This window comes from Podarcis filfolensis (assembly GCF_964270895.1).
Source record: "Podarcis filfolensis genome assembly, chromosome: 2".
Lineage (NCBI taxonomy): Eukaryota > Metazoa > Chordata > Lepidosauria > Squamata > Lacertidae > Podarcis > Podarcis filfolensis.
In genome coordinates this window covers 83,327,968-83,351,296 of record NC_139605.1, presented here as the reverse complement: position 1 = coordinate 83,351,296, position 23,329 = coordinate 83,327,968, and the positions used below count along the sequence as shown (strand labels likewise).

The window sequence follows — 23,329 nt, the reverse complement described above, 5'->3', positions numbered from 1 at the left end:
AACTTTGTCCAGCTGTGTTTCTGTTCTGAGAGTTGTATGCTAAGCTTCTATACCTGCTCAAGAGTGTGGAGTGGATAAGAGACAGAGAGGTGCTAGCTATTGTTTGGGGTGGGCTTTTCTGCTTTTGGTTTGGAAGAACCGGACCAGGTGCCTCTTCACATGCCCACAGCATTGAAGCCAATACTGGCAAACTGAGGATATGGCACAGAGAATCTCTCTGGAGGCGGGCCCTATTTGACTAGCCACTCTGCACAGCTTGGTGGTTTCAAGCCAGAGCTGTATTTCATTTCATGCCTGCAGCAGTGCCCGGACAAATACACAGCTCATGAGATCAATGGCCTGTGTTGTCCCCTGGGGTGGAGGAAGGGGGGTGCAGTGGGTGCAGGTCGCCCCAGGTGTCACCACTGAGAGGGGTGACAAAATGCTGGGCAGCACTCACCGTGCGGCCTGCAGCGTGCCCAAGCCTCGTGTCTCTCCTGGGCTTCGTGCTGCCCAAACGGTTTGCCCACTGCCTCCTCCCCCCAGCTGTCTGGCAGCTGAGTGGGAGGGGGCAGTCAGACTCTGAAGGCCCTGCACTCTGCCCCGCCCCTAAGGGCGGCTTGCCCCACCCCTGGGTGCGCCGCCCCAAGCACCCGAGCAGCTTCCTCCACCGCCAGTTGCCCTAGCCTTCTTTGGTAGCCTGGCTCTGAAGATGCCCATTGCCTAGAATTGCCTGTCGGAGTCTTGCCTGCCTGGAATCCACCCTGTAATAAGTCAGACCATCTAGCTTGGTATTGTTAACACTGATTGGTAGTGTTTTGAGTGGGAGACATTCCCAGCCCTACCTGGAGTTGTTAGGGATTGAACTTTGGTCCTTCTGAATGCAAAGCAGGTGCTCTAGCCCTGAGCTACCACCCTTCCCCAAATTGGTGGCGGTGGGGGGATTTAGTTTGTTCCCTTCTCACAGCCCTGCTCTTATGGCCTGGATTTCTGCAAACCCCAGAAGCAGGGAGCTGCTCTTAGCTTGATATCATAGCAGACTGTGCAAGTTGAAGTAGTGCAGTAATTCGAAAGCATTGATTCCCAGGAGAAGAGCCACGCTGCCAATGTGGTAAGTGTCAGGAAACACTTAGCATGCTCAGATTTCAGCTGCTGCTCTCCTCCTTAATAGAAATCTGGCTCTCCCGGTGCCAAGTCCCATCATGCTTTCCAAGAGCGGTGCACAAAGTGTACCACGTTCTCCCATTAACCTCCACCCCTCGTGTTCTGCAGGAGGTACGTGCACTCTGAGATCGGCTCCTGTAAGAGATGGTTGTGCCAGCAAGGCTGAGTTCTAGAGCAGCATAGGAGAAATGATGCACAATTACAGAAATGCTTGGTTTTTTGTTTTTTAAAAAATCAGGAGACAAAGAGCCATTACTGGTGTTAGAGGATCCTGTGACACACTGCACAAACTGTCCCCAACCCCCAACCCATGCCACTCTCCTGCCCTGTATTCTAAGTGGATATTGAAGGCTGTATGCAACTAAGGGCACTTCTAGGCTGTTGCCATTTTCAGGTGGGAATTCAATCACAATTCAGGCTATGCAAGGTAAGCTGATTTGGTCGCCCGTTTGCAACAAACCCACTTCCCCCAAAGACCAGACTTTTAGCAATATGACAGGGAAACGCAGTGGAAAAGTGTGGGTTGGCACTCAATATCGTCTAGCCTCCCTACAAACAAATCAGAGTAAATGAGCCACCGTCAACTCACATCCCTGCAGAGAAGTCAGGATGAATGCTCAATAAACAGGTTGTTTGGAAACACCCTAAATAACTGTTCTGAAGGAAGAACGCATGGAATCTCCCTGGCTGCTGTTCTGGGTTGGATGGAAGTGGTTGTATTCCAGGTGGGTAGTTGGTGCTGATGCTACAACCGTAGAAGTGCACCATGGAAAAACAAGGAGCCATACGCTCTAGTTGTCTTTATTTACCATATATTGCCCTGCTCCCCTTTTGCTACCTGTCCTTGATAAGTCATGATGAAACAAGTTCTCTTCCTCCCCTCTCCCTACAAAGTCAAGGCATTTTCCTTTGAGGCTGTGCTTCTTTTATGGGGATATTACATCGTCCCAGCTCTAGACACACTCGACTCTTCCCCCAAATATCACATGCACTGTTACTTCTACCATCATGTGGTTCCATGAGTGTCACGGGTGCCTTGGACAGAGTTACCAATAACACCAGTAACAGTAATCTGCCCCAGCACCATTTCAATGTACTTTTTATTTACATTTCCTTTAAATACTTTTACTAGCTGCCGCACCATGCAATCGCATCACTACAGTGCACAGACCATGCCTTAAAAAAAAAAAAAAGACTGCCCCCTTGCACTGCGTTACAATTATATCTTTTTCAGAGGTGCTTCCAGATGAGAGTATATTGTGGAATTGGAATTGTGGAATTGGTTCTGCTCATATTTCTTGCACCCTCCACGCGACGTTGTCATAAAAATGCCAGCCCATAGTTTTTCTTCATTTAATGTGCATTTACCCCTGATGTGGATAACCTTTTACACATCTGCAGTAAACTGTATGGAAGCTTTTTAGATCATTTTAAAGAAAATGAGCAGTTTGTCTTGTAATGTTTTGGTAAGTGATGACTAATGGTGCACCTCTAATACTGTTGTGTGTGCATATAAATGTTGGGAAGGAAGGGGGATTCTCTGTTCCTTCCCCAATGAATGGAGTAAGGCATAATCTGAACAGGAAGCACCACGGTCTTACCAGTTTTTGAGAAACACAGCCCGGCATCAAACACTGAAGCCCACACTGAATAGTTGTCTCTGCAAAGAACTGAGAACCGAAACGAACCTTAAGAGCACATCCTTATCTGAAATGAATTAGAAATGCAGGAGGGTTGTTTGGAACCAGCTATCCTAGTGCCAGGAAATAAAAAGCTCTGTCTCTATGTGCCTCTTCTACTGGTGTCAGCAGGAATAGCCGAGGGGTGCCATTTGGAGGGGGAAGAATGCACCAAGCAGCACTGGTGAGGAGGCACTTTGGGAGTGAGAACCATTTCCAAAAGGCAGCTTCTGAAAATGGTTCAGAATGAATCAATCTAAGGCCTCTATAAGGCAGAATCTAAAGACTCCTGGTTGGTTGCCTCTCTGGTTTGTTCTATGTATAAAAATCTCTACACTTCATCCTAAGGGCCATATAACCAGTACAGCCCAATAGCCTTCAAAGCAGTTTCTCAGAGAACCTCAGTGCACATGTGTACGTGATCTAGCAGATCTCTTCCCGTTCACGTTTTCCAACGGGAGCCCAAATACTTTTAATTTCCTGTCTGCCTGCCAAGACCAATGCACTGCTAACTCACAGAGCCTGGCCTTGGCATGCAGTAGAGTCTTCCAGGACCAAGAAACCATGCTTGATCATAGTTTCAATGAGACATTCTTCTCACTGGGTCACAGGAGTGTTGCCAGTTGTTCTCCCTGACCAAGGGGTAGATTCCTGGACAAACAGCAATGTAATATTGTAGACTGCCTTGGGAGAGCTGTGTTTCCAAAGGCGGCATATCAGTGTTTTTGCAAATATGTGCAGAACACCCATACCATATACCTCTCCAGGTGTTCATATTTTCAAAATCTGATGTCACATTCATAACTGTAAACATTGTTCCTTAAACATAATTCACTATACTTGGCAAGTCCCTGATCCTGGCTAGTTGCCTTGAATTCTATATTTCTGTCCATCCATGTTTGTCTACAACCATCGACATAATTTTAGGGACTTGCATTCTAACACGGGGCTCATCCAGACTTCCTTTTGTACTGTGTTTATAGGCTTTAAAGCACTGTGTCTCTGTGTTTTGTTTGGTTTTGCCCCAGTGCTTTCCCGTGAAAACCCACTCTTTACTGCCGAAATGGAGCAAATGGCAACCCATGGAGAACCTGAATTGCCATTTGTTCCAATTCAGCATTAAAGAGCAGGTTTTCTCAGGGAAAGCACTGGGGCAAAAAGGGGAGGCACCTGACACAGTGCTTTAAAGTGCCCCCCTGCCTAGCAAAAGGGAAGTGCGGATGAGCCCAGGGTCTTTTGTTCAGGCGCTTCGCTGAACAAAGGAGGAGCAGGACAGAAAAGAAAAGCAGTCACAGACAGTAGCTGCAGTAGCATGGCATAGACAGTGTGACAGATCTCTAGGCAGATTGTGTTTTCTTACACAACAGTCTGCCATCTCCTCTACGATGGTACAGCTCCATCCCCCTGTTTTTCAAAGTAATTTTACAATGACAACCCCTCATTTTGAGAGCATTTGAGAGCCTGGATCCTCTGAGACCCTTCAGACATTACCCTCTTGCCCCGAGCCTGAGACTTTTGCACGATTAATATTTATACTCACACACAGTTGTTTGCTTGCACAATGGCTTCTTTCCTTCAACATTTTAATTGGGGTTGAGGCAGAGGGGTTTGGGTTTTGTTTAAAAAACCCAAAAGCCAGTTGTTGGAATAAAAATACCAATCTGCTTTCTCACAAAAGCTTGTGGCAGTTATTAGTCCCAGTGGAGGGTCATGGCACAAGCCCCAACATTCTTGTGAATACAGTCTGAAAACCAGGCTTTTGAAGATACAGATAGCATATCCTTTCAAGCAATAACGAGTGTGAGAAATCCACTGTTCTGGGATCTGATCTGCCAGTTTTCACTCTCTCAGCATGGATATCCTATTGGAAAATATATTCACTGGCTAAGGACGCAGTGTCACCCAACAGTGTCTCTGCTTGGGGATGGAGAAATCTGTTGCACACAGGAAGAAGAGGAGGGGATGGGAGTGAACTCCCCTTTAGGGCAGTGCTGATCTGTCCTTGTAGGTCCAGGGAGAGAAAGGCAGAGCCCTGTCTCTGCGACACAGTCCTCTTCGCCTGGTGGCCGAATCTTGAGAGCTATCTTCAGCGGTTGAGGAAGAAAGACTTGATGCTCTGGAGGATGTGGTACTTTTGCTTCTGCCTCAGCTTTTTGCGGATGATGGGGATCCAGACAAGCCCGCAGACCAGCAGCATGAGGCCAAGCGAGAGGAAGGCTGGCCCACACAGTTTGAACACCTCCTTGGTTGTGTTGTGCATGCCTCCTCTTTGGTCTGCAGTGAGGCAGGTCAGGCTGGTGAGAGCCACTCCAAAGAGGAACACGGCTCCACCCACTGAGATGACGATAACGGGCTTGTGGTAAATGTCCCACTTGTTCTGGTGAGGAGCATTCCAGGTGGACTCACTTCGCGAGCTGATGCACAAGGTGCTGGCTGTTTGGCTGGGCAGCAGGTCCTTGTACTCGGGGGACTTCTCTCCCTCCTCTGTTTCTTTTGGCTGGGTTTCCATGGTTATTTGTTATGCAGACTCAGGATGTTAAGGCCTATGGGGGGGGGGGAGAGAAATAGACCAAGGAGCAGGTTATTTGGATAGCTGTATGCTTCACTCTCACCCAAACTCTTGGGCTAAGATTTATCTACATAGCTAATGGGTGTGACTGGCTCATGAGCTTGGATGTTCTTTGCGTCTGTCACAGGCCCAGTTTAGACCATGAGGGAAGGTCAGCCTCACTAGTTCTGAGCTTCCGCATGTCCTTTCTTGGTAATAAGGGCTCTGGCCTCAGTTCCTATGACGACAAACATACAGTGGTACCTTGGGTTAAGTACTTAATTTGTTCCGGAGGTCTGTTCTTAACCTGAAACTGTTCTTAACCTGAAGCACCACTTTAGCTAATGGGGCCTCCTGCTGCTGCTGCGCCACCGCTGCACAATTTCTGTTCTCCTCCTGAAGCAAAGTTCTTAACCTGAAGCACTATTTCTGGGTTAGCGGAGTCTGTAACCTGAAGCGTATGTAACCTGAAGCGTATGTAACCCAAGGTACCACTGTACATAGTTCAAGTGGTGAGCCCGCTGTGGAAATCCACTCAACACATTTCTGGTACCATACTATTTTCCTTCCCAGCTGGGGTCAAGGAGAATCTGTCATTGAGAATTAGGAGCAGAAGCCAGATTTGCATAGTCCTAAATGGAAAGCCCTTGTGATAATGATGGGAAAAACTTATCCCATTCTGAAGCAAAACTGTTTACAGAGATGACTAGCTGGCTATCGTAGAAATCCTCATGGAATCGCCCCGCTTCACTCACTCACTTTTTATGAGGCATCTACATGAAACCAAAGATTGTCACTCTGTTTCTTTCCCCTCTGTGGTTCTTCTGTCTTTTCTGAGACTGCAAAAAATGCTGACTTCCCCCCTGTCTCCAGAAGGATGGCAACTGAGCCCAATCTCCACAAGTGTAAGTGCCCTTAGCACTATTCCTTTAGCTTTCTGAAAGGGCAGGATTTTGACATGCGCATTGTCAAATGCCACCTGAGGCAGCCGTCTCACTCTGCCTAATGGTAGAGCCCTGGAGTAGACCCAGGAACTGCCCACCTGGAAGCAGCCACAATGAAATCAGATTGAAGCATGAGCATCTGACCTACACTGGTTTGCTAGACCACGGGCAGGATTAAACTAACGGCCCGTTTGCACTTTCATTCATCCCATGATTTCAAGTCACAAATCCGAGAAGTTTTAATTTTGTCTCACCACTTTCCCCAGGGAAAACCCACTGTTTACTGCTGAATCAGAACAACTGCCAATTGGGCTTCCCGCGGGTTGTTGTTTGCTCCGATTCAGCAGTAAAGAGTGAGTTTTCATGGGGAAAGCTCTGGGGCAAAAGATAGCTCTTAGACACAGAGCTCTAAAGCGCAGACCATATCTGGAAAGCACAGAGGAAAGGTAAGTGTGGATAAGCCCTTTCTTGTGTGCAGAAACCTCTGTTTTTTGCATTGCTGTCATCTACATACAAAGGTTGGGACGCGGGTGGCGCTGTGGGTTAAACCACAGAGCCTAGGGTTTGCCGATTAGATGGTCGGCAGTTTGAATCCCTGTGACAGGGTGAGCTCCCATTGCTCGGTCCCTGCTCCTGCCAACCTAGCAGTTCAAAAGCACATCAAAGTGCAAGTAGATAAATAGGTACCGCTTCGGCGGGAAGGTAAACGGCGTTTCCGTGCGCTGCTCTGGTTTGCCAGAAGCAGCTTAGTCATGCTGGCCACATGACCCGGAAGCTGTACACCGGCTCCCTCAGCCAATAAAGCGAGATGAGCGCCGCAACCCCAGAGTTGGTCATGACTGGACCTAACAGTCAGGGTTGCCTTTCCCTTTCCCTTTACATACAAAGGTAAGAATCAAATACATTGCCCTGCCCACTTTTGCCTTTGGTCACATACCCCACCACTGGCCTGTGGCCCCCAGAAGGTTGATCACAAGAGTATGTGGCCCTTGGGCTGAGAAAAGTTCTCCATCCCTGCCACAGTCCATGAAACCAATGCTTTCCTGCTAGCCTTTTGCCAAGCAAAGTTTCGATCTCTTTTGTTAGTGGTGCGTAGGTGCTGTAGATGAACTCACCATGGGTAAGGATTGTTGGCTTAGTCAAGTCACTGTTGGGCTGAAGTTCAATTTCTGGCTTCTTTGTGCTTCTGGGGAGACATAGAAACATACACAGGGAGCTTGATATGCAGCAGAGGGCTGTTACAGCTTCCACCATCCATTCCTTGATAGCTGTGTAGATATTGTGAGTCACCGCCAAAGCCAACTTCACGCTATCTTCTAAAACTGCAGTTCCAAGCAGCCCTGCCCTGGAAACAGAACGCTGTGTCCAGCCAGTGCTGGCTTCAGGTGTTGGGGGCAAGAGATCCTCCTCAGTGAGCTCCCTTAAAATGTGAGGGGTACTGCCTTTTGTTCATCTGAGGGCTGCTCATCCCAGTGGGCTGGGGTGCTTGGTGACAGTAGGACTGGAGTGCCAACATGAATAAAATTGGGTGGGCCCACCCCAGATAATCAATCACAATATGTGGTGTACACACAACATTTGAATGACAATGCCCATCAACTTTCTGTGGGGAGCTGGCCCTCTCAAATATTTTATTGGGGGAGGGGGTGAAGTTACCTCAGCCCCTAGGAGCTGTCTCCTATGCCATAGGTCGGAGGAACAGAATACAGTGGTACCTCAGGTTAAGTACTTAATTCGTTCCGGAGATCCGTACTTAACCTGAAGCACCACTTTAGCTAATGGGGCCGCCTCCTGCTGCTGCTGTGCCGCCAGAGCCCGATTTCTGTTCTTATCCTGAAGCAAAGTTCTTAACCCGAAGCACTATTTCTAGGTTAGCGGAGTCTGTAACCTGAAGTGTATGTAACCCGAGGTACCACTGTACAGCATTCTCACACTCCTTTTCACCCCACCTGCACTTACATGCTCAGTTTAAAGCACTCAAGAGCATTCTTTGCTCTGTTGGCAGTTATCCCTCACCCTGGAACATGATAGATTGCCCCAGCAACCCCTATGTCATCATCATGGAGCCTCTGGGAGCTCCCATTTTCCAACAGAAGGGGTACTTAGCTGCTCCAAGACAAGCAGACCTGCTTGAGATTGCAAGCTGCGAGGAGCTGGCCAGGTTTCTTGGGGGAGAAGTGGTAAGTTCAGCATTCTCAAAACAGGCAACAGCAGTGATTGGATAGAGCAGTTGTGCTGGCTGGGGCTGATAGCATTTGCAGTTGAAACAACTGGAGGGCATCAGGTGGACAAAGGCCTGGCGAAAGGCTTTCTCCGACAGTCACAATGGGGCCACCCAAGCCTGCCCCAGAGCCATATGTGCACTGGTGTTCCACTCATGGCTGCCACCCAGAGGTGGTGCCAGGGCTTTGCATGGCTTTGCTGGCATAACAGCCACACCTGGGTCTGTTTCACTTTAAAGGTGCAGCTTGCCAGGTGGCGGCTTTGTGCCTTGAGAATCCGAGGGAGGCACACGCTGCTTACACACCACACATTCAAAGCAAATTCAAAGCACATTTCCCTCCAAAAATCCTGGTAACTGGGATTTGCCAAGGCTGCTGGAAATCATAGCTGTGCGAGGGGTGGAATTACAGTAGCGGGATTCTTTTGGCACTGGTGGTGGGAAATGTTATTTAAATATCTATTGCGCACGCAACCACACAACTCGGCAAGAGAGTGAAAGGGAGGACCTCCTTCTCAAAAATGCCCAAGGGATTCTTCCCCATCACCGCACCCCCCCCACCTGCTGCTCTTCTGCCAGGGCGCACACAATATCCGTGATATAATTAAGATGATTCTACAGGCTAAGGGAATGAGAAACCATGATAGGAACACATATGATGACGACGGCTTTAACAGGGATCCGGTGTTTTGAAGTGTGTTTCTGTGAACCAGGAACACAAAGGATCTGTTCAGTTCGGTTGATGTGCATTGTACTCTTTGTTCTATTGAGCCTGTATTTGCACTGCAAAACATTCCATTTCCTGGACATTCCCTGCTTATGAACAGGAGATCCCTCCATTGTCCATTCTACATAAGAGAAGTCCTCCCACATATCACAGACATATTTTGGCTTATTGGTCTGTCTGCTGCTCGCGTTTTATACCATATTGTGCTGTCTTTTATCCCCCGACTCCTGATTTAATGTTTTTGCTAAGTTAGCTGCTCTGAAAGGGCAGGATAACAAATCCTCAAATAAGTAAATATCCACAATTTGCAGCCCTTTTTCTCTGCTTGTCGTGGGGAACTAGAATGAAACACACCGAGAGGGAACTTAGGAAGAGTAGGGGGGGGGGAAACATAATTCAAGGGGACTAGAGCACACAAGTCTGACTAGAGTTGATCTTTTTTCATTTAAATAGCCTGGCGCCAGTTGCCTCTGCCCTCATTAATTCAGTCTCATTGTAGAGTATGAGTTGTTCAGTGCCATGCAAAATGGTTATGCAAAGAGGCTGGCAAGGTTGGTTTTTATCAGCAGGAGACTGATCACACAAACACACACCCTGCACACACACAATTGCACTGATCAAAGTGGTCAAGTGGGCACATATGGGGTGAGGCAATTTCACAGGTAAACTGGTCCCAAGTTGCTAACATGCCTTTACATTACACATGTAGTTCAACAGCCAGCCCTTAGTGTGCCCTGGGCAGTTGTACTTGCGAGCAATTTCCCTTTTCCTTTGTGGGGATCTGCAAAGAGCTGGTTTGCGATCCACTCCTCCTATTCTTTACATGTTGCTGGTGTGGTGTCTGATAACCAGCTGAGAAGTGTCAAACCACCTTGAAAAATGAGGGGTCTCCTTGTTGTATAGACTTGATGTGCCAGCCTTGAGATTATAAGAGACACCCATTTATATCAGGGGTGGGGAACCCACAGCCCTCCAGATGTTGTTGGATTCCAACTCCCACCAGGCCCAGGCAGCTTGGCCAGTGGTCAGAGGATGATGGGAGCTTTAGCCCAGCATCATCATATGGAGGTCCAGAAGTTCCCCATCCCTGACTTACATGGGACTGTGACTTTCACCAGTGATTTCCATTCTCCCCTTAGCCTCCCTTGGCATAGTCCAGTCTCAATCTCCACTCTCACCCCATTTTCCTAGCGTTAAGTTGGGCAACAAAGGACACAAATGATGCAAAAAGCAAGAGGCCCATCTTAGCTGCACCCCATCCCAGTGTGAATGGGCCTCAACTTCTTCTCCTGCCAGTTTCCCCATAGGGAAGCCAGGCAGGGAGATCACACCATCCTCCTCTCAGCCAGTGCAGCCCAGCCTTGATCCTAGTTTTCCTGATAGGAAGAAACTAATCATCCAGAGGAGTATCCCTGATCTTCCTGGAGCTGTTCTCGCTACACCTCCCTTCCCATCTGCCTTCTGTTTCTTGAAGAAACAGGAAAGAATTGAGAGTAAGATTCCTCCTCTACTGGTCAGCACAAGCCTCTGCCTCACCTTCCACTGGATTATAGCTTTTGGGGGATGCCTACTTAGATCCTTTGGGTAGATCTTGTGGGCAAATCTGTGGATGTCGGCCACCCAGTGCCATCTCGCTGGGAAATCTATTGTTCTTTCCAGCTCTGCCACAGTGGTTGAAGAAGTGTGCACTGTGCCTTGGGAATGTGTGTGAGAACGGCTTGAACCGAGCCCCAGACACTTGGACAATTGAGAAGCGTAACCCCTTCCAGGATTCGGATTGCAGGCCTCTTGAATCACACAGGCCCAGCATTTATTTGCAAGACTCTTTTTCAGCAATGCAAAGTTGCTAAATATGCAAAACCTTGCCTTGAGACTGGAAGCAAGCCTGCAAACTGGCTTCGTTAACTGGTGGCGAGCGGGAGAGGCAAGCCACATGAAGTGGGCTAGTGTTTCAACCTGCCTCCCTCCCTCTCTGCTTGGCACTTTACACTCCCACAATCTCATAAGCACCTAGGGAGACAGGAAGCAGCAAGAGTCTCTCTTGTAGCATTCTGACCTTTCCAGAAACCCTTTGCAAGATGAGAATGCCTGGTGCCCCCTCCCAAGCCTTCTAAATGGTGTGTTTGTGGGTCCCCTTAGAGGCCTGGGGCTCCTGATATTGGCCTGATCCTGATGACTTTTAGTGCGGCTGGCTTTTAGTGCGACTAATGATGATGACTTTTAGTGCGACTTTTAGTGCGCCCCAGGAGAGGTTTCTGTAAGAAGTGGAGGACGGGGACCTGGGGACTGGCTGAATCTGCCCTCACTAATTCCACACCCCTTTGGGAATCAGAAAGTCAAATCTGCAACACGGCTAACTATCTGTAACTCAAATCTGCAGACATCCTTCTGCCCTGTGTAGGTTTCTCCACAACTAGAGCCAAAGAGCGGGGAAGGACCAAGTTTCCTAATGCATTTGCCTTGGATTTGAAACTGTTTTGATTTGTGAAATTGCACTATATTTATATTGTTGATATTTTAAAAATTGTTAAATGGTTTTAAGTTGTTTATTGGAAGTGAATAAACGTGGGCAAGTGGCAGCGTAACAATCACAGAGATGCCCTTCTCCTGGCATGCATGGCCTGGCACCTGATTTTCCTGGTCGACCCCTGCCAACATCTCCCAGGTAGGGCTGGGAGATGCCCCTGCCTGGAACCCACGAGAGTCGCTGCCAGTCAGGGAAGACGATAGTCTGACTCATCAGGCAGCTTTGTATATTCCTCTGCGTGAAGGAAGTAGCAGCTCAGGTCCACTGAGTTCAAAGGAAAGAGCCATTGGCTGGGATGAAAGTGGGTGAGAGCTACCCAGGATGACCTGAGCAAGGCTGGGATGATCTGGAAGCCTTCCCCTGCAGAACCACCATCATGGGAGCCAAGGCTTTCCAACAGGGAGTGCCCAAGTCTTGGAGCTCAGGCAGCTACCCGCCCTCGTCATGGCAGCAGCTGCACCATTCCTCGCTCTCCAGCCCAGGATGCAGCATCTCACTCCATTCTGCTGCGAGAGGATGATATTTACATCAGGCAGGATTGACCTGACTATGCAGTTCTTGCCTGGCAGGGGATTGAGCATCTGAGTCTCGTCTCAGAAGCGGGGCTGCCACACCCCCCCAACCTGTGCAAGTCAGATCTACAGTTCTGTGCTGGTTTTCTCCCTCCCTCCGACCCCCAGATCCACGCAGTCCCCACACATCTGCCGAGAAACACAAACGTAGGCTACGTGGCCAGTCTGCCAGACTCCCTTTTCCGGGTGCCTCGAGAAAAAGTGCTCATGCCTTTCCTGGGGAAACTTCACAAGTTCCCAGCTCCCCCACTTTTTATGTGGGGTGGTTGCTCCAGTGCACAAAAGGTTTTGCCTCTGATTATCAGCTTTTCTGCCAGAGAGCATATGGGTGGGACTCAGACCTGTTTATTGCATTCCCAGCCTCTTTCAGCCTGTGCAGGGAGTGACTATTATGCCAACTTCAAGGTCCATTTATTTAGCTCCAGGCAAATGTGAAAGAAACCGCCCAGCGGAGATCTATTCTGAGACGGCAGGCTCCTCCAGCTCTTGTTGGGTACTGAAAATTCAGAGCTTGGGATGCAAAGCTCAGCCTCTGGGATTCAGGGTCCCCCCAACCCTCCACCTCCCTGCCACAAAGAGAGCCCAGGCACCCAGTTCCAACAGAGAAAGTATTTCTACTTACATGACCAGAGGCTCCCTGCAGTTGGCTTGCTGCTCTGCTAAGGCATGGAATGTGTCCTAAGTGGATGTTGCGATTTCCCTAAGTAGCTTAGCTTCCAGGCTCAGATAACCCCCCTCTGATATCATCTGCATTGAGTGGCTCATAAAACCTGGAGCATGTTCCAGCTCAGATGAGCTCACTCACTCAGCAGCCAATGGCTTGCCTTAACCCTTCGCTGGCCAAAGCTCCAGCACATGGGATGAGCCTACAGGATGAGCTGCTTTTGTTTAGCAGACAACAGCTGCATGGGCCATGGATGCAGTACAAAGGAAGGGCAGGAGTGGATTGTGGTGCCGGAACAGGTTGGGCAAGAGAAGGAGCAACATGTGGGGGTGGGGAGTGGTTCTGACAATTCAGGATCATTGAATATGAACCCCCATTCTCCCCTTCCTTGCATGTATTCTAATCTGTGGCTTTCACCAAATAGGCATTTTTCCAACTCTGTACCTGTTTCACATACCTGGGTCCAACAACTAGTGTTTTGAAGCTATAGGAATATGGATAGGTTCAGTGGCATCGAAAGAAATTCAGTTCAGTGAAACTTATCTGGAACAAAACCAAGCAATTATGTCCATCTCTAATATGTTTTAATTGAGCTGATGTATTTACAAGCCACCTTTCAGGACAAGGGTGAGGAATCTTTTTCGGGCCAAGGTGTGCATTCCCACATGCTAGGACCAGGAGGGGCCAGAGGCTGAAGTTGGTGGAGCAATGAATGCAATTTTTACTTTTGTCCAAGGGTTGACTTGCACTCACACAACCAACTGTGTTCTCTGTCCAGACAACCAAGATGCCTTATCAGAGTTTAAGGAGACTTTCCTGGCAGGCAAAAACATTTGGGGGCAGAGCAGAATCAGAAAGGGATGCGGTCAGGGGAGACTTGTAGGACCACATTTGGGCCTCAGGCCTGAGGTTCCTTAGCAATTTCCGGGTAGGAGTGAAGAACCTGCAGCTCTCCAGGTGTAGTTGGACTGCAACTCCCATCAGTACCAGACAACATGGATAATTGACAGGGTCTGTGGGAGCTGAAGTCCAACAACATCTGGAGGTCCACAGGCTAGTTGCCTCAATTTTAGGGTAAAAGCTGTCCAAGCTTCATTGCACCCTCCAGGGCTATCCCACAACATGCCAAATGCGGTTGGCCCACTTCAGTTAAGTCTGAATAAACCCTTTCTTTCTTTCTTTCGTGTTTTTTTTTTTTTTTTTGGTTATTAATAGAATCAATGGGGGGTGGAGATATAAAAAGAGGAGGGAAAGCTAATGTACCAACACCTTGTTTCTTTTTTTTTGTAAGATGTTTATTAGGATTTTACAAAAAGCCAAAATTAACAGAATAAAAAGAAGACAAGAAAAAAATACAAAAAATACAAAAATACATAGAAAAAAAAGAAAATACAAAATACAAAAAAAAAATAAGTAGAAAAAGTTAAAAACAAATCCATTTTTTTCATATCTTTAAGCTCATTTGCTTGTTTCCTTGACCTCCTCACGCCTCCCTTTTTTGTATTCCCGTTCACATAGTCAGTTCAGCAAATCCTTACCCTCTTTCATTTATCTTAACTCTATATCTTAACATATTATAACTGTATATTTTCATCCATTATCAGTCCATTTTTACATATTCTTATTGGCCTTGTTGCTAATGCCACTTGATTTCGATCCAACATCATTTTAACATTCATTAATTTTACAGTATTTCTGCAGATAGTCTTTAAATTTCTTCCAATCTTCTTCCACTGACTCTTCTCCCAACACCTTGTTTCTTGCAGTGAGCCCTGTGGGCCAAAATATGTGAAGAAACATTGCCAAATACATTCAAACCTTTCCAGGATCCCTCTACATTTTAACAGCTCACTCGCCCAGGTACCAATAACTTCTGCTCCCCACTTCAGAACAGATGCACTTTAGGCACCAGTTATGTGTGGAAAGCCAGCTGCCTCCTGTTTCCTGAACATCCAATTTATTGGAAAGTTGGCCAATATTATGTCATGAGATAAGAAGCTACAAACTGGATACAGAAGCAGATGAATATGACTAATTATCTGCTGCCACAAGGCAAGCCCGTAACAAATGTAATTCTTCTCTGCTCTTCCAGCAGTGCAGAGAAAAGTTATATGGCTAGTTGTGTTGGTCTTCCACAAACTTTGGGGACAATTTTATGATGTATCAAATTCATCTTACGATCAAGAGATGGGAACATGATATCCTCTTAGGCAACCATTTGCCGATCTATTCTTGAAGCCATTTGCCTGAAATTTAAACTCATTGCTTCTCATACAAGGGACAAATTAGACTTGATGCCAGATGTGAGTGAATACGTATTCAGACACATTTGTTGTTGTTGCTAAAAGGGGGGGGGGAGTGTCATTTGTGAGAGGAACATGACAAAGTGGGGCACTAATTCCCCCAGTGAGACCCACTACTCACAGCCAGAGCTACTATTAGCTGAGTGTCAAGGACTGGCAGGACTCTGAAGTGGGGGGGGGGGAAGAGAAGACATGGAAAGGGGACCAGTGATTTATGGGGTTGGTTGGATGCAAGGAAGGAGCCAGGGGAGGAGGGAGAGTCAGGGTAGTCCGAGATGGAGAAAGGCATGCCAAATGTGGGAGAAGAAGACAGGTCAGTAGATGCCTCCTTTTTCCCTGCCCCACTGTCTCCTAGAACAGGGGTCAGCAAACTTCTTCAGTCGTGGGCCGGTCCACCATCCCTCAGACCATGTGGTGGGCCAGACTATATATATATATTTTTTTGGGGGGGGATGAACGAATTCCTATGCCCCACAAATAACCCAGAGATGCATTTTAAATAAAAGGACACATTCTACTCATGTAAAAACATGCTGATTCCCGTACAGTCTGTGGGCCGGATTGAGAAGGCGATTGGGCCGCATCTGGCCCACGGGCCTTAGGTTGCCTACCCCTGTCCTAGAACAAGGAGGGGCTTGAAGTGGTAAGAGCAGTGGCACATTCCATGCAGGAGAAGTCTCAGATTACAGGCATGCAACCCATTAGGAGAGCATATATAAGTGGGCAGAGCAGTAGGGTCTCTCTACTGCTGCAACTGCTCTGCAGGGTCTAGACCAGTGGATGGCTGCCTAGAGGCTAGAAGTGTGTGTACCCAGAACACTGTGGAATTCTTGCCAACACAGAATTAACTATCAAAAGTGTGCCTTTCTTGGCTGGAGAGGGCCAGGACACCAAGAAAGGGAAAATGTATACATACTTGATATAAAGGTAAAGGACCCCTGGACGGTGAAGTCCAGTCAAAGGTGGCTATGGGGTGTCACTTCAGGCTTAAAGAGATGGTGTTTGTCCACAGACAGCGTTCATGGTCATGTGGCCAGCATGACTAAACTGCTTTTGGTGCAACGGAACACCGTGATTAATCAGATACCTGCTATAACTCTCAGTATCAAGCGAGGAGCTACATTGCAACTTCTATTGAACTTTATAGATTTATCTCATTTATCTCGTCCAATAATGACAGGTTACTAAGAGGACTGCTTAGGGCAGAGGTTTTCATCATTTTGGGGTCCACAGCTCCCTTGGCCAACTACATTCTTTCTGCGGCACCCCTGTGGGGCTCAGGAGCCCAGTTATGTCACCCCTTGCCTGCAGAGCTGGCAGCCCCTCACCCTTTTTCGAACACCCTCCCTTGTGGAGTGTTTCCTCAGCCTGCTCTCTTCTCCCCTCTCCTTGGGAGTGCTCTGGGCAGCTGCCATCCCTGGTCTCTGAGCTGCCCCCTCTGACCCAAAGAGAGGTGCCTCCTCCCACTGCTCCACAGGGGCCTGGGAAGCACCCTCCGGCCAGCCCCAGAGGCACCATTCAGCTGGGGAGCTTGCAGCCAGGGCTGCTGCAACAAACAGCTGTGCAAGCCTTTGGGAGGCAGAGCCATGAGAGGACATCAGAGGAGGGAAGGAAGGAAAGAGGGACAGAGGCCAGTGTTGCCCACGGCACCCCTGACCATCATTCAATGCACCCCAGGGTGCCACAGCACACTGTTTGAAAACTACTGGCTTAGGGAGTATTTGAAAGAAGATGGATGCATTTGGGCCATATGTTGCAACACCATACACTTAAGGCACACACAGACATGTTGAAAGAACCATGGCAGTTGTAGTTTGTTAAGGGTGATGGGAGTTATAGCTGTAAATGTAAGCTACAGTTCCAAGGATTCTCATGAGTGATTAGCTTTGAATGCAGCCACATATTTTAAGGAGCAAAGTGTTATCGTTCTTCCCCCGCAACATTTGGGTTTTACAGAGAAGGCTATACAAAGAATGTTATTAATTGGGATAGAGATGATAGGGGGATTATTTATCTATTTTTATTTAAGACTGTTTCTGTACCACTTACTATAGAAAATATCCTCACAGCAAATTTAAAAACACAAATACTGCCCCCCACAAACAAAGTCACTGCTGCTCTCTTGCCTTCCACCCCATCCATCCCATTAAGCACCAACTATCATGACGGGGTGAGCTCCCGTTGCTCGGTCCCTGCTCCTGCCAACCTAGCAGTTCAAAAGCATGTCAAAGTGCAAGTAGATAAATAGGCACTGCTCCGGCGGGAAGGTAAACGGCGTTTCCATGCACTGCTCTGGTTTCGCCAGAAGTGGCTTAGTCATGCTGGCCACATGACCTGGAAGCTGTACGCCGGCTCCCACGGCAAGTAAAGCGAGATGATCTCCGCAACCCCAGAGTCGTTCGCGACTGGATCTAACTCGTAGGGGTCCTTTACCTTTTATCACGACCCATAGATCTATCCAATGCTCTTTGCTCTTTCTTGTAGGCTAAATGCAGCCAGTTCCTCTAAGATCTTTTCTTTTGACTTAGGGCTCATTCTGCTTGTTCCGTGCCTAGAAGGATGGGTCTGAGTGGTTTTCCTCTCATCCCATACTTTCTAGGCACGAGTCTGAGCAGTTTTCCATTTTCCCCACCTGCTTTTACTGCTGAATCAAAGCAAACGACAATCTGAGGAAAACCCAGCAGACATTTGCTCCGATTTTGGTGGTGAGGAGTGGACTTTCCCTGGGGAAAGTGGCTGGAAATGCGGAGGTGTGAGGAGTGAGCTCTCTGACGGAAATGCTGCAAAGCTTTGTAGGCCTTTCCCCACAGGCAGCAGGTTGTAATGTGGTAGTGTGCACAGGTGTCTACAAGAAGAAAAGCAGATGTCTTTTCACAAAGAGGAGATTGGTTTATGAGAAGAGGGGGACAGATAAGCTTTGGAATGCTGTTTCTCTGGGAAAAGATATACCTCAGCCTTTGCCAACTATTCTAGCTGGGGATGATGGGAGTTGTACTCCAAAACATCTGGAGGGCACCAGGTTGTCGAAGGCAAGTTTAGATAGTCCTTCACTATGGCAGCTATAAATAGCCCTGGTGAGCAATAGTAACACACTTGACGGACTGTTGCCTCCTTTAAGAGTGGTCTCATGGGTGCAGACTTGTTTGCTTTATGGGCCTAGGGTTCATGTCATCACCTGAGCAGGGCCCAAGGATGGACTCTTATCATGGTCAACATATTGTGATGAATCTGTTGGTGCAAGACACTTTAATTTCTGGATCAGGTTAGTGTTAGAATTTAATGAAGGTTGGTGTGTTAAAACTGGTTGCTAGACCTGTGTGTGGTAAGCTGTATGTTAGATGCTTTTAATTCTCCGGAATTAACATGTGTGAAAGAACTAATTTAGCTAGACAAGCTCCCTAAAGACACCTCGCTAATCCCCTGCAATCTACCTGTGTTGGAAACTAATCAACTCAGACTAATTTCCTTGGAGGCGTGAGCCTGTGGGGCAATGAGCCGTTAGCACAACAGTGGATCAAAGGGGAACTCTGTGGAGTGACAGTGGGGTGGGGCTCCTTTTATTCCACAGATACAGTAATATGGGTTAGAAGCTGGGAGGAGGATGTTATGTGACAAGCAGAGAGTAGGAGGAAGAAAATGACTGGTATCTGTTTGGTTCCAGTGCTGTGCTTATGGGGAGACAAGATCCTCTTGGAGTGTAATGTTGGGGGACCCCTCCATCATAGGCTCGAGTTGTATCTATGTGCATATAAACCATATAAACCATATATCATAAAGACACCACAGTCCCCGCTGTGCCTCATTTCCAAAATGAAACAGGGATCCTGGATAAGCACCAGGAACTCCCTAGAAACTCACACTGCTGTGGAGATTGGGAATGGCATGTAACACATATGACGAGGCCTACTGGATCGGATCAAGCATACATCTAATCCATGATCTTTTTTTACCAAAGTGGTCAAATATATGGTTCGGGAAATGAAATCTGGCAGCCTTCTCTAGCTTTTGCTGCCCAATCGCTGGGATACAGGGGCACAGGGATTCTCTATACTTCCTCTCGTCCTGCTGCTTTTCCCCGGAGAAAACCACTCTTTAGTGCTCATTTGGAGCAAATGGCAATTCAAGTTTTCCTCGGATTGACATTTGTTCTGGTCTGTCCCTAAAGAGTGGGCTTTCCCTTGGAAAGCAGCGGCACAAGGGGAAAACTTCTTTCTAGGCACGGCACAAGAAGAACTGTGAGTGAGCCCACACTGTCTCTGATCCCAGAGACTGCAGAAATTCATACAGCCTCCAAGCAGCACCACACACAGAAAGGGACCTAGACATGGGAGGCTCTGACCATCCCTCCACATCATGGCTGCTCCAAGCAGAGGTGCATGCTCTTTAGAGCTACTCATCACATGGATCAGATTTGCCCCAGTGGGTCCTTTCCACATTAGAAGCGGTTGTCTGCTGTGGTGGCTGGTGCCCGAGGGGGGCTGGTTGGGCGAAAGGCAGGGAGCCAAACAACCAGTGGAGTCTGAGCCAAAGAGACAGAAAGCCAACTAGTTTTCCCCCCCCTACTGAATTCTACAAGGGGAAACACTGAGAAGAAGGAGGAAGAAAATGAGAGTCACTGTTACCCTCTGGGACCAGCTGGAAGCAAAAGGGCAGGCAGGCAGGCAGGGGCTGGCTGAGGGAGGTTGAGATACCCCACGTAATGGACTTGCCTCCCCTGGTTGTCTTGACTCTGGGAAACTACATGGATCACGGAGGCAATCCATGGGTGGGTCAACTTATCTCTCACATGCCTTGTGAAGTAGCCCCATTCACTTCCAGAAATCTGCAAGGCCACCACCCAGAACATGACAATCAGATTTGGCCCTGTCGCTTAGTATTTAGGCTATACCTTTAAAGCACATTCAGAACACATTCCCCCCTCAAAGAATTATGGGCGCTGTAGTTTACAGCTCACAGAGTTAGAATTCCGAGCAACTCTAAACAAACTGCAGTACCCAGAATTCCCTGAGAAGGGATATGCGCTGCACCTTGGACATATATCGCCTCTTCTTAAGACTGGTTTTAGAGTGCTGCTGCCACCTAGTGGTAAGTAATTGAACAAAACAATAGTTGTACTAGGCGTGGGTTGGGTGGATTTTTCCCTGTGTAACTGGGCCTGTGAGGAACACCCAGGAAGCAGAGCAGCTGAGTGGAGAATTCAAAGAAGGGGCCTGGAATATCCCTCAGGGAGGCCTGCATCCAACCCCTCTGCACAGTGTGACTGTGGTCTTGCAACATTTGCAGCCAAATGCATCAAATGAGAAGCTGAGGATCAAACCAAATGTCACGATAACCAAAATTCTGAATCCCAAAGTGTTTCTGGAAAGCTTAACCCGCTTCTCAGGCATGCAAGACTGGGGTCTCCACCGGTTCTTCTGCCCCTTTGTGGCAAGCAGGGCTTTATAAAGGGAAAATTTAGAACCACCTAGCAGTATGTGATTGTAATTTGTATGCAAAGCCCATGCTGCTATACCAGACCCATGCCTTTCCCTTGCATGTGCACACATGCCTTCTCACTTAATTACCTATTTCTGCAAGGAGCTCAAGGTGGCTGACATGGTTCTCTCTCTGCTTATTTAATCCTCACAACAAACTTGTGAGGTAGGATAGGCTCAGAGACAGTGACTAGCTCAAGGTGACCCAGCAAGCTTCATGGCTAAGTGGGGATTTGAATCCAGGTCTCCCAGGTCCTAGTCCAGCACTCTAACCACTCCACCACACTGCCTCTCCTTAAACACTTGGAAGGAGAGTCACATTCCATGATGTTTAGAAGCCTACACAGAGTGGGCGACAATCCTCAGAACTGGGAGTTTGTTAGCAGAAGAGTGTTCTAGCTGAACTATTGATTATTATTATTTTTAAATGGAAGGTTGTTTTGTAAAGGGGAAAAATGGGTTTGAGCTTCTAAATGTTTGTTTTTAAATAGAAATCACTGTGTAGATGGGGCAGAGATCTAAGACATGGCTGATTTTTACTGGTGAGGAGAGCTTGTTTCCATCTAGAAGAGAAATCTTGGGAGACTTGAAAACATACTTCCTAAGTGCCTCTTTGATGTCAATATGCGGCTGACCCTCATTGCAGTGATAAGTCTAGATAGAATATTTCTCTCTTTATGAAGCTCATATTCAATTATTTTGTGCTGAGGTGACAGTTTCAGGCACAAATGTTTCATGTAGCTTTGCTGCAGTAAGAAACTCATATTTAGGGTTGTCATATGTCTGGAATTTCCCAGACATATATAGAATGCTGCAGTCATTCTGCCGGGCAGAAATAATAATAATAATAAAAATTGTCTGGGAAACTCCAGATGTATGGCAACCCATCATTTTTGGTGATTTTCCTTCAAAAACTTGCGAGTTTGCAGAAAAAAAGCTTAACAACTTTGGGCAAAACTATCATATCAGATGTTTCTGACATTGCTGCCCTTTCCTATCATTGGCAACCTCCCATGACTTGTTAGTAAAAGTGTGTCCATGTTCAACAATTATGTCCTTCATATTAGAAACATTGGTGAATACTCTATGGAAAGTAGCAGGGAAGTCTGCAAGGAGTGTCTTCAACAGAGGGATAAGAAATGGGCATAACTGATCAGGGAATGAGATTCTAGGGGTGTGTGTGGATTGACTTAATTTACTTTTCACACTTTTATCAGTCACTTTTACCCCACCTATCATAATGCAACTATTGCATGACTTGAATTTTGGAACTACTCAAACTGCTCATTCCCTCCCTTGAACTGCCCACTTTGGGTCTGGCTCTCCATTTTCAAAAGCACTGATAGCAAATCCCAACCATAGCAGCTGCCACCATTATAGCCATTGCAACCACCACTGCTATGACAGACTTGCCTCCCTTTTGGGGAGAGTATTCCTGTGCTCCTGTCCTGCTTACAGGCTTCCTATGGACAGCCGGTTAGCCACTGCAAGATCAGGATGCTGGACTTGATAGGTCCTTGGCCTCATCCCAGCAGAGCTCTGCTTATGTTCTTACCTTTGATGCCTAGCTAAGCCTACAGCTGTCGGGACAACACAGTGCAAGTTTTGAAGGAAACCTGTGTTTCAATTTTCATATTGCTTCAGAAAGTGTGCATTGTAGAGTCATAGACTTGTAGGGCTGGAAGGGATCCCAAGGATCTTCTAGTTCAGCCTTTTGCAATGCAGGAATCTCAGCTAAAGCATCCATGGCAGATGGCCATCCAACCTTTGCTCAAAAACCTCCAAGGAAGGAGAGTCCACAACCTCCCAAGGGAGACGGTTAGGTAGGTTTACATTAAAACACTAACCAAAGCAAATTTCACCCACATCCCTACCTTCAAGACTTTACATCAGTTTGTGCAGCGAACTTACCTTTCCGGTGAAGCAACCTTCAGAAAGGAAAGGAAAGCAAAAGGAAAGCAATCCGCTATCTAGACACACGGTGGCGGCCTTGCTCCACTGAGAGGTTTATGATGTAAACAGGCGACTTGCCGATGGAGCATTCCTCCTGCTTCGTCTACCCAAAGCTTGTTAGGTCACAGTAACATTGGCTGCCTACTGAGCATTCATTCTGATTTGTTTTCAGGGAAGTTATACGATGTTGCATCAAGCAATTGTTGGCCACACTTTCCAGTGCAAAAAGTCTGGGTGTTTGGGGTACTGGTGGTGGAATCCACTTTTACTCCACAATGGAATTTGTCGGTAATCACTGGGGGTTGGACTAGATGACCCCTGGGGTCCCTTCCAACTCTACGATTTGAGGATGCTGTGGCTGAATCCAACCTGGAATTAGTGGCAGTCTGGAGGTACCTAAAGAGTTTTGTGTTCCCTCATTGTCTATCTCTCTCTTAATTCACAAGCTGCTACAGGATCTTTTTGTTTTTACTGCAGTGCTTGTAGATTTGTCTGACAGACTCTATAGTTGGAGGCTCCTTATCTTTATGGAGTGAGCTATGGATTAGCTGCCTATGCCTTGCTGGTCCCACAG

The 23,329-nt window shown here is 47.4% G+C and overlaps 1 protein-coding gene across 3 annotated transcripts; it reads right to left on the bottom strand.

Annotated features, from left to right (window-relative positions):
- Positions 1 to 4,388: 4,388 nt before the first annotated feature.
- PIRT (phosphoinositide interacting regulator of transient receptor potential channels) lies at positions 4,389 to 13,201 on the bottom strand. Of its 3 annotated transcripts, none has more exons than XM_083597818.1 (3): positions 12,984 to 13,191; positions 7,430 to 7,500; positions 4,389 to 5,365 (listed from the first exon to the last, which is right to left on the bottom strand). In XM_083597818.1, the coding sequence occupies exon 3, from the start codon at positions 5,329 to 5,331 to the stop codon at positions 4,909 to 4,911; it is 423 nt and encodes a 140-aa protein (XP_083453944.1). In that variant the 5' UTR covers positions 5,332 to 5,365; positions 7,430 to 7,500; positions 12,984 to 13,191; the 3' UTR covers positions 4,389 to 4,908. The 3 variants fall into 3 exon arrangements, with proteins under 3 accessions (XP_083453944.1, XP_083453945.1, XP_083453946.1); XM_083597819.1 differs by lacking the exon at positions 12,984 to 13,191 and adding an exon at positions 9,097 to 9,356; XM_083597820.1 differs by lacking the exon at positions 7,430 to 7,500 and having other exon boundaries at positions 12,984 to 13,201.
- Positions 13,202 to 23,329: the final 10,128 nt, after the last annotated feature.

What these genes read in the sequence shown, in the direction of transcription:
- PIRT (XM_083597820.1), bottom strand. Translation starts at nt 5,331, where the DNA reads ATGGAAACCCAGCCAAAAGAAACAGAGGAGGGAGAGAAGTCCCCCGAG.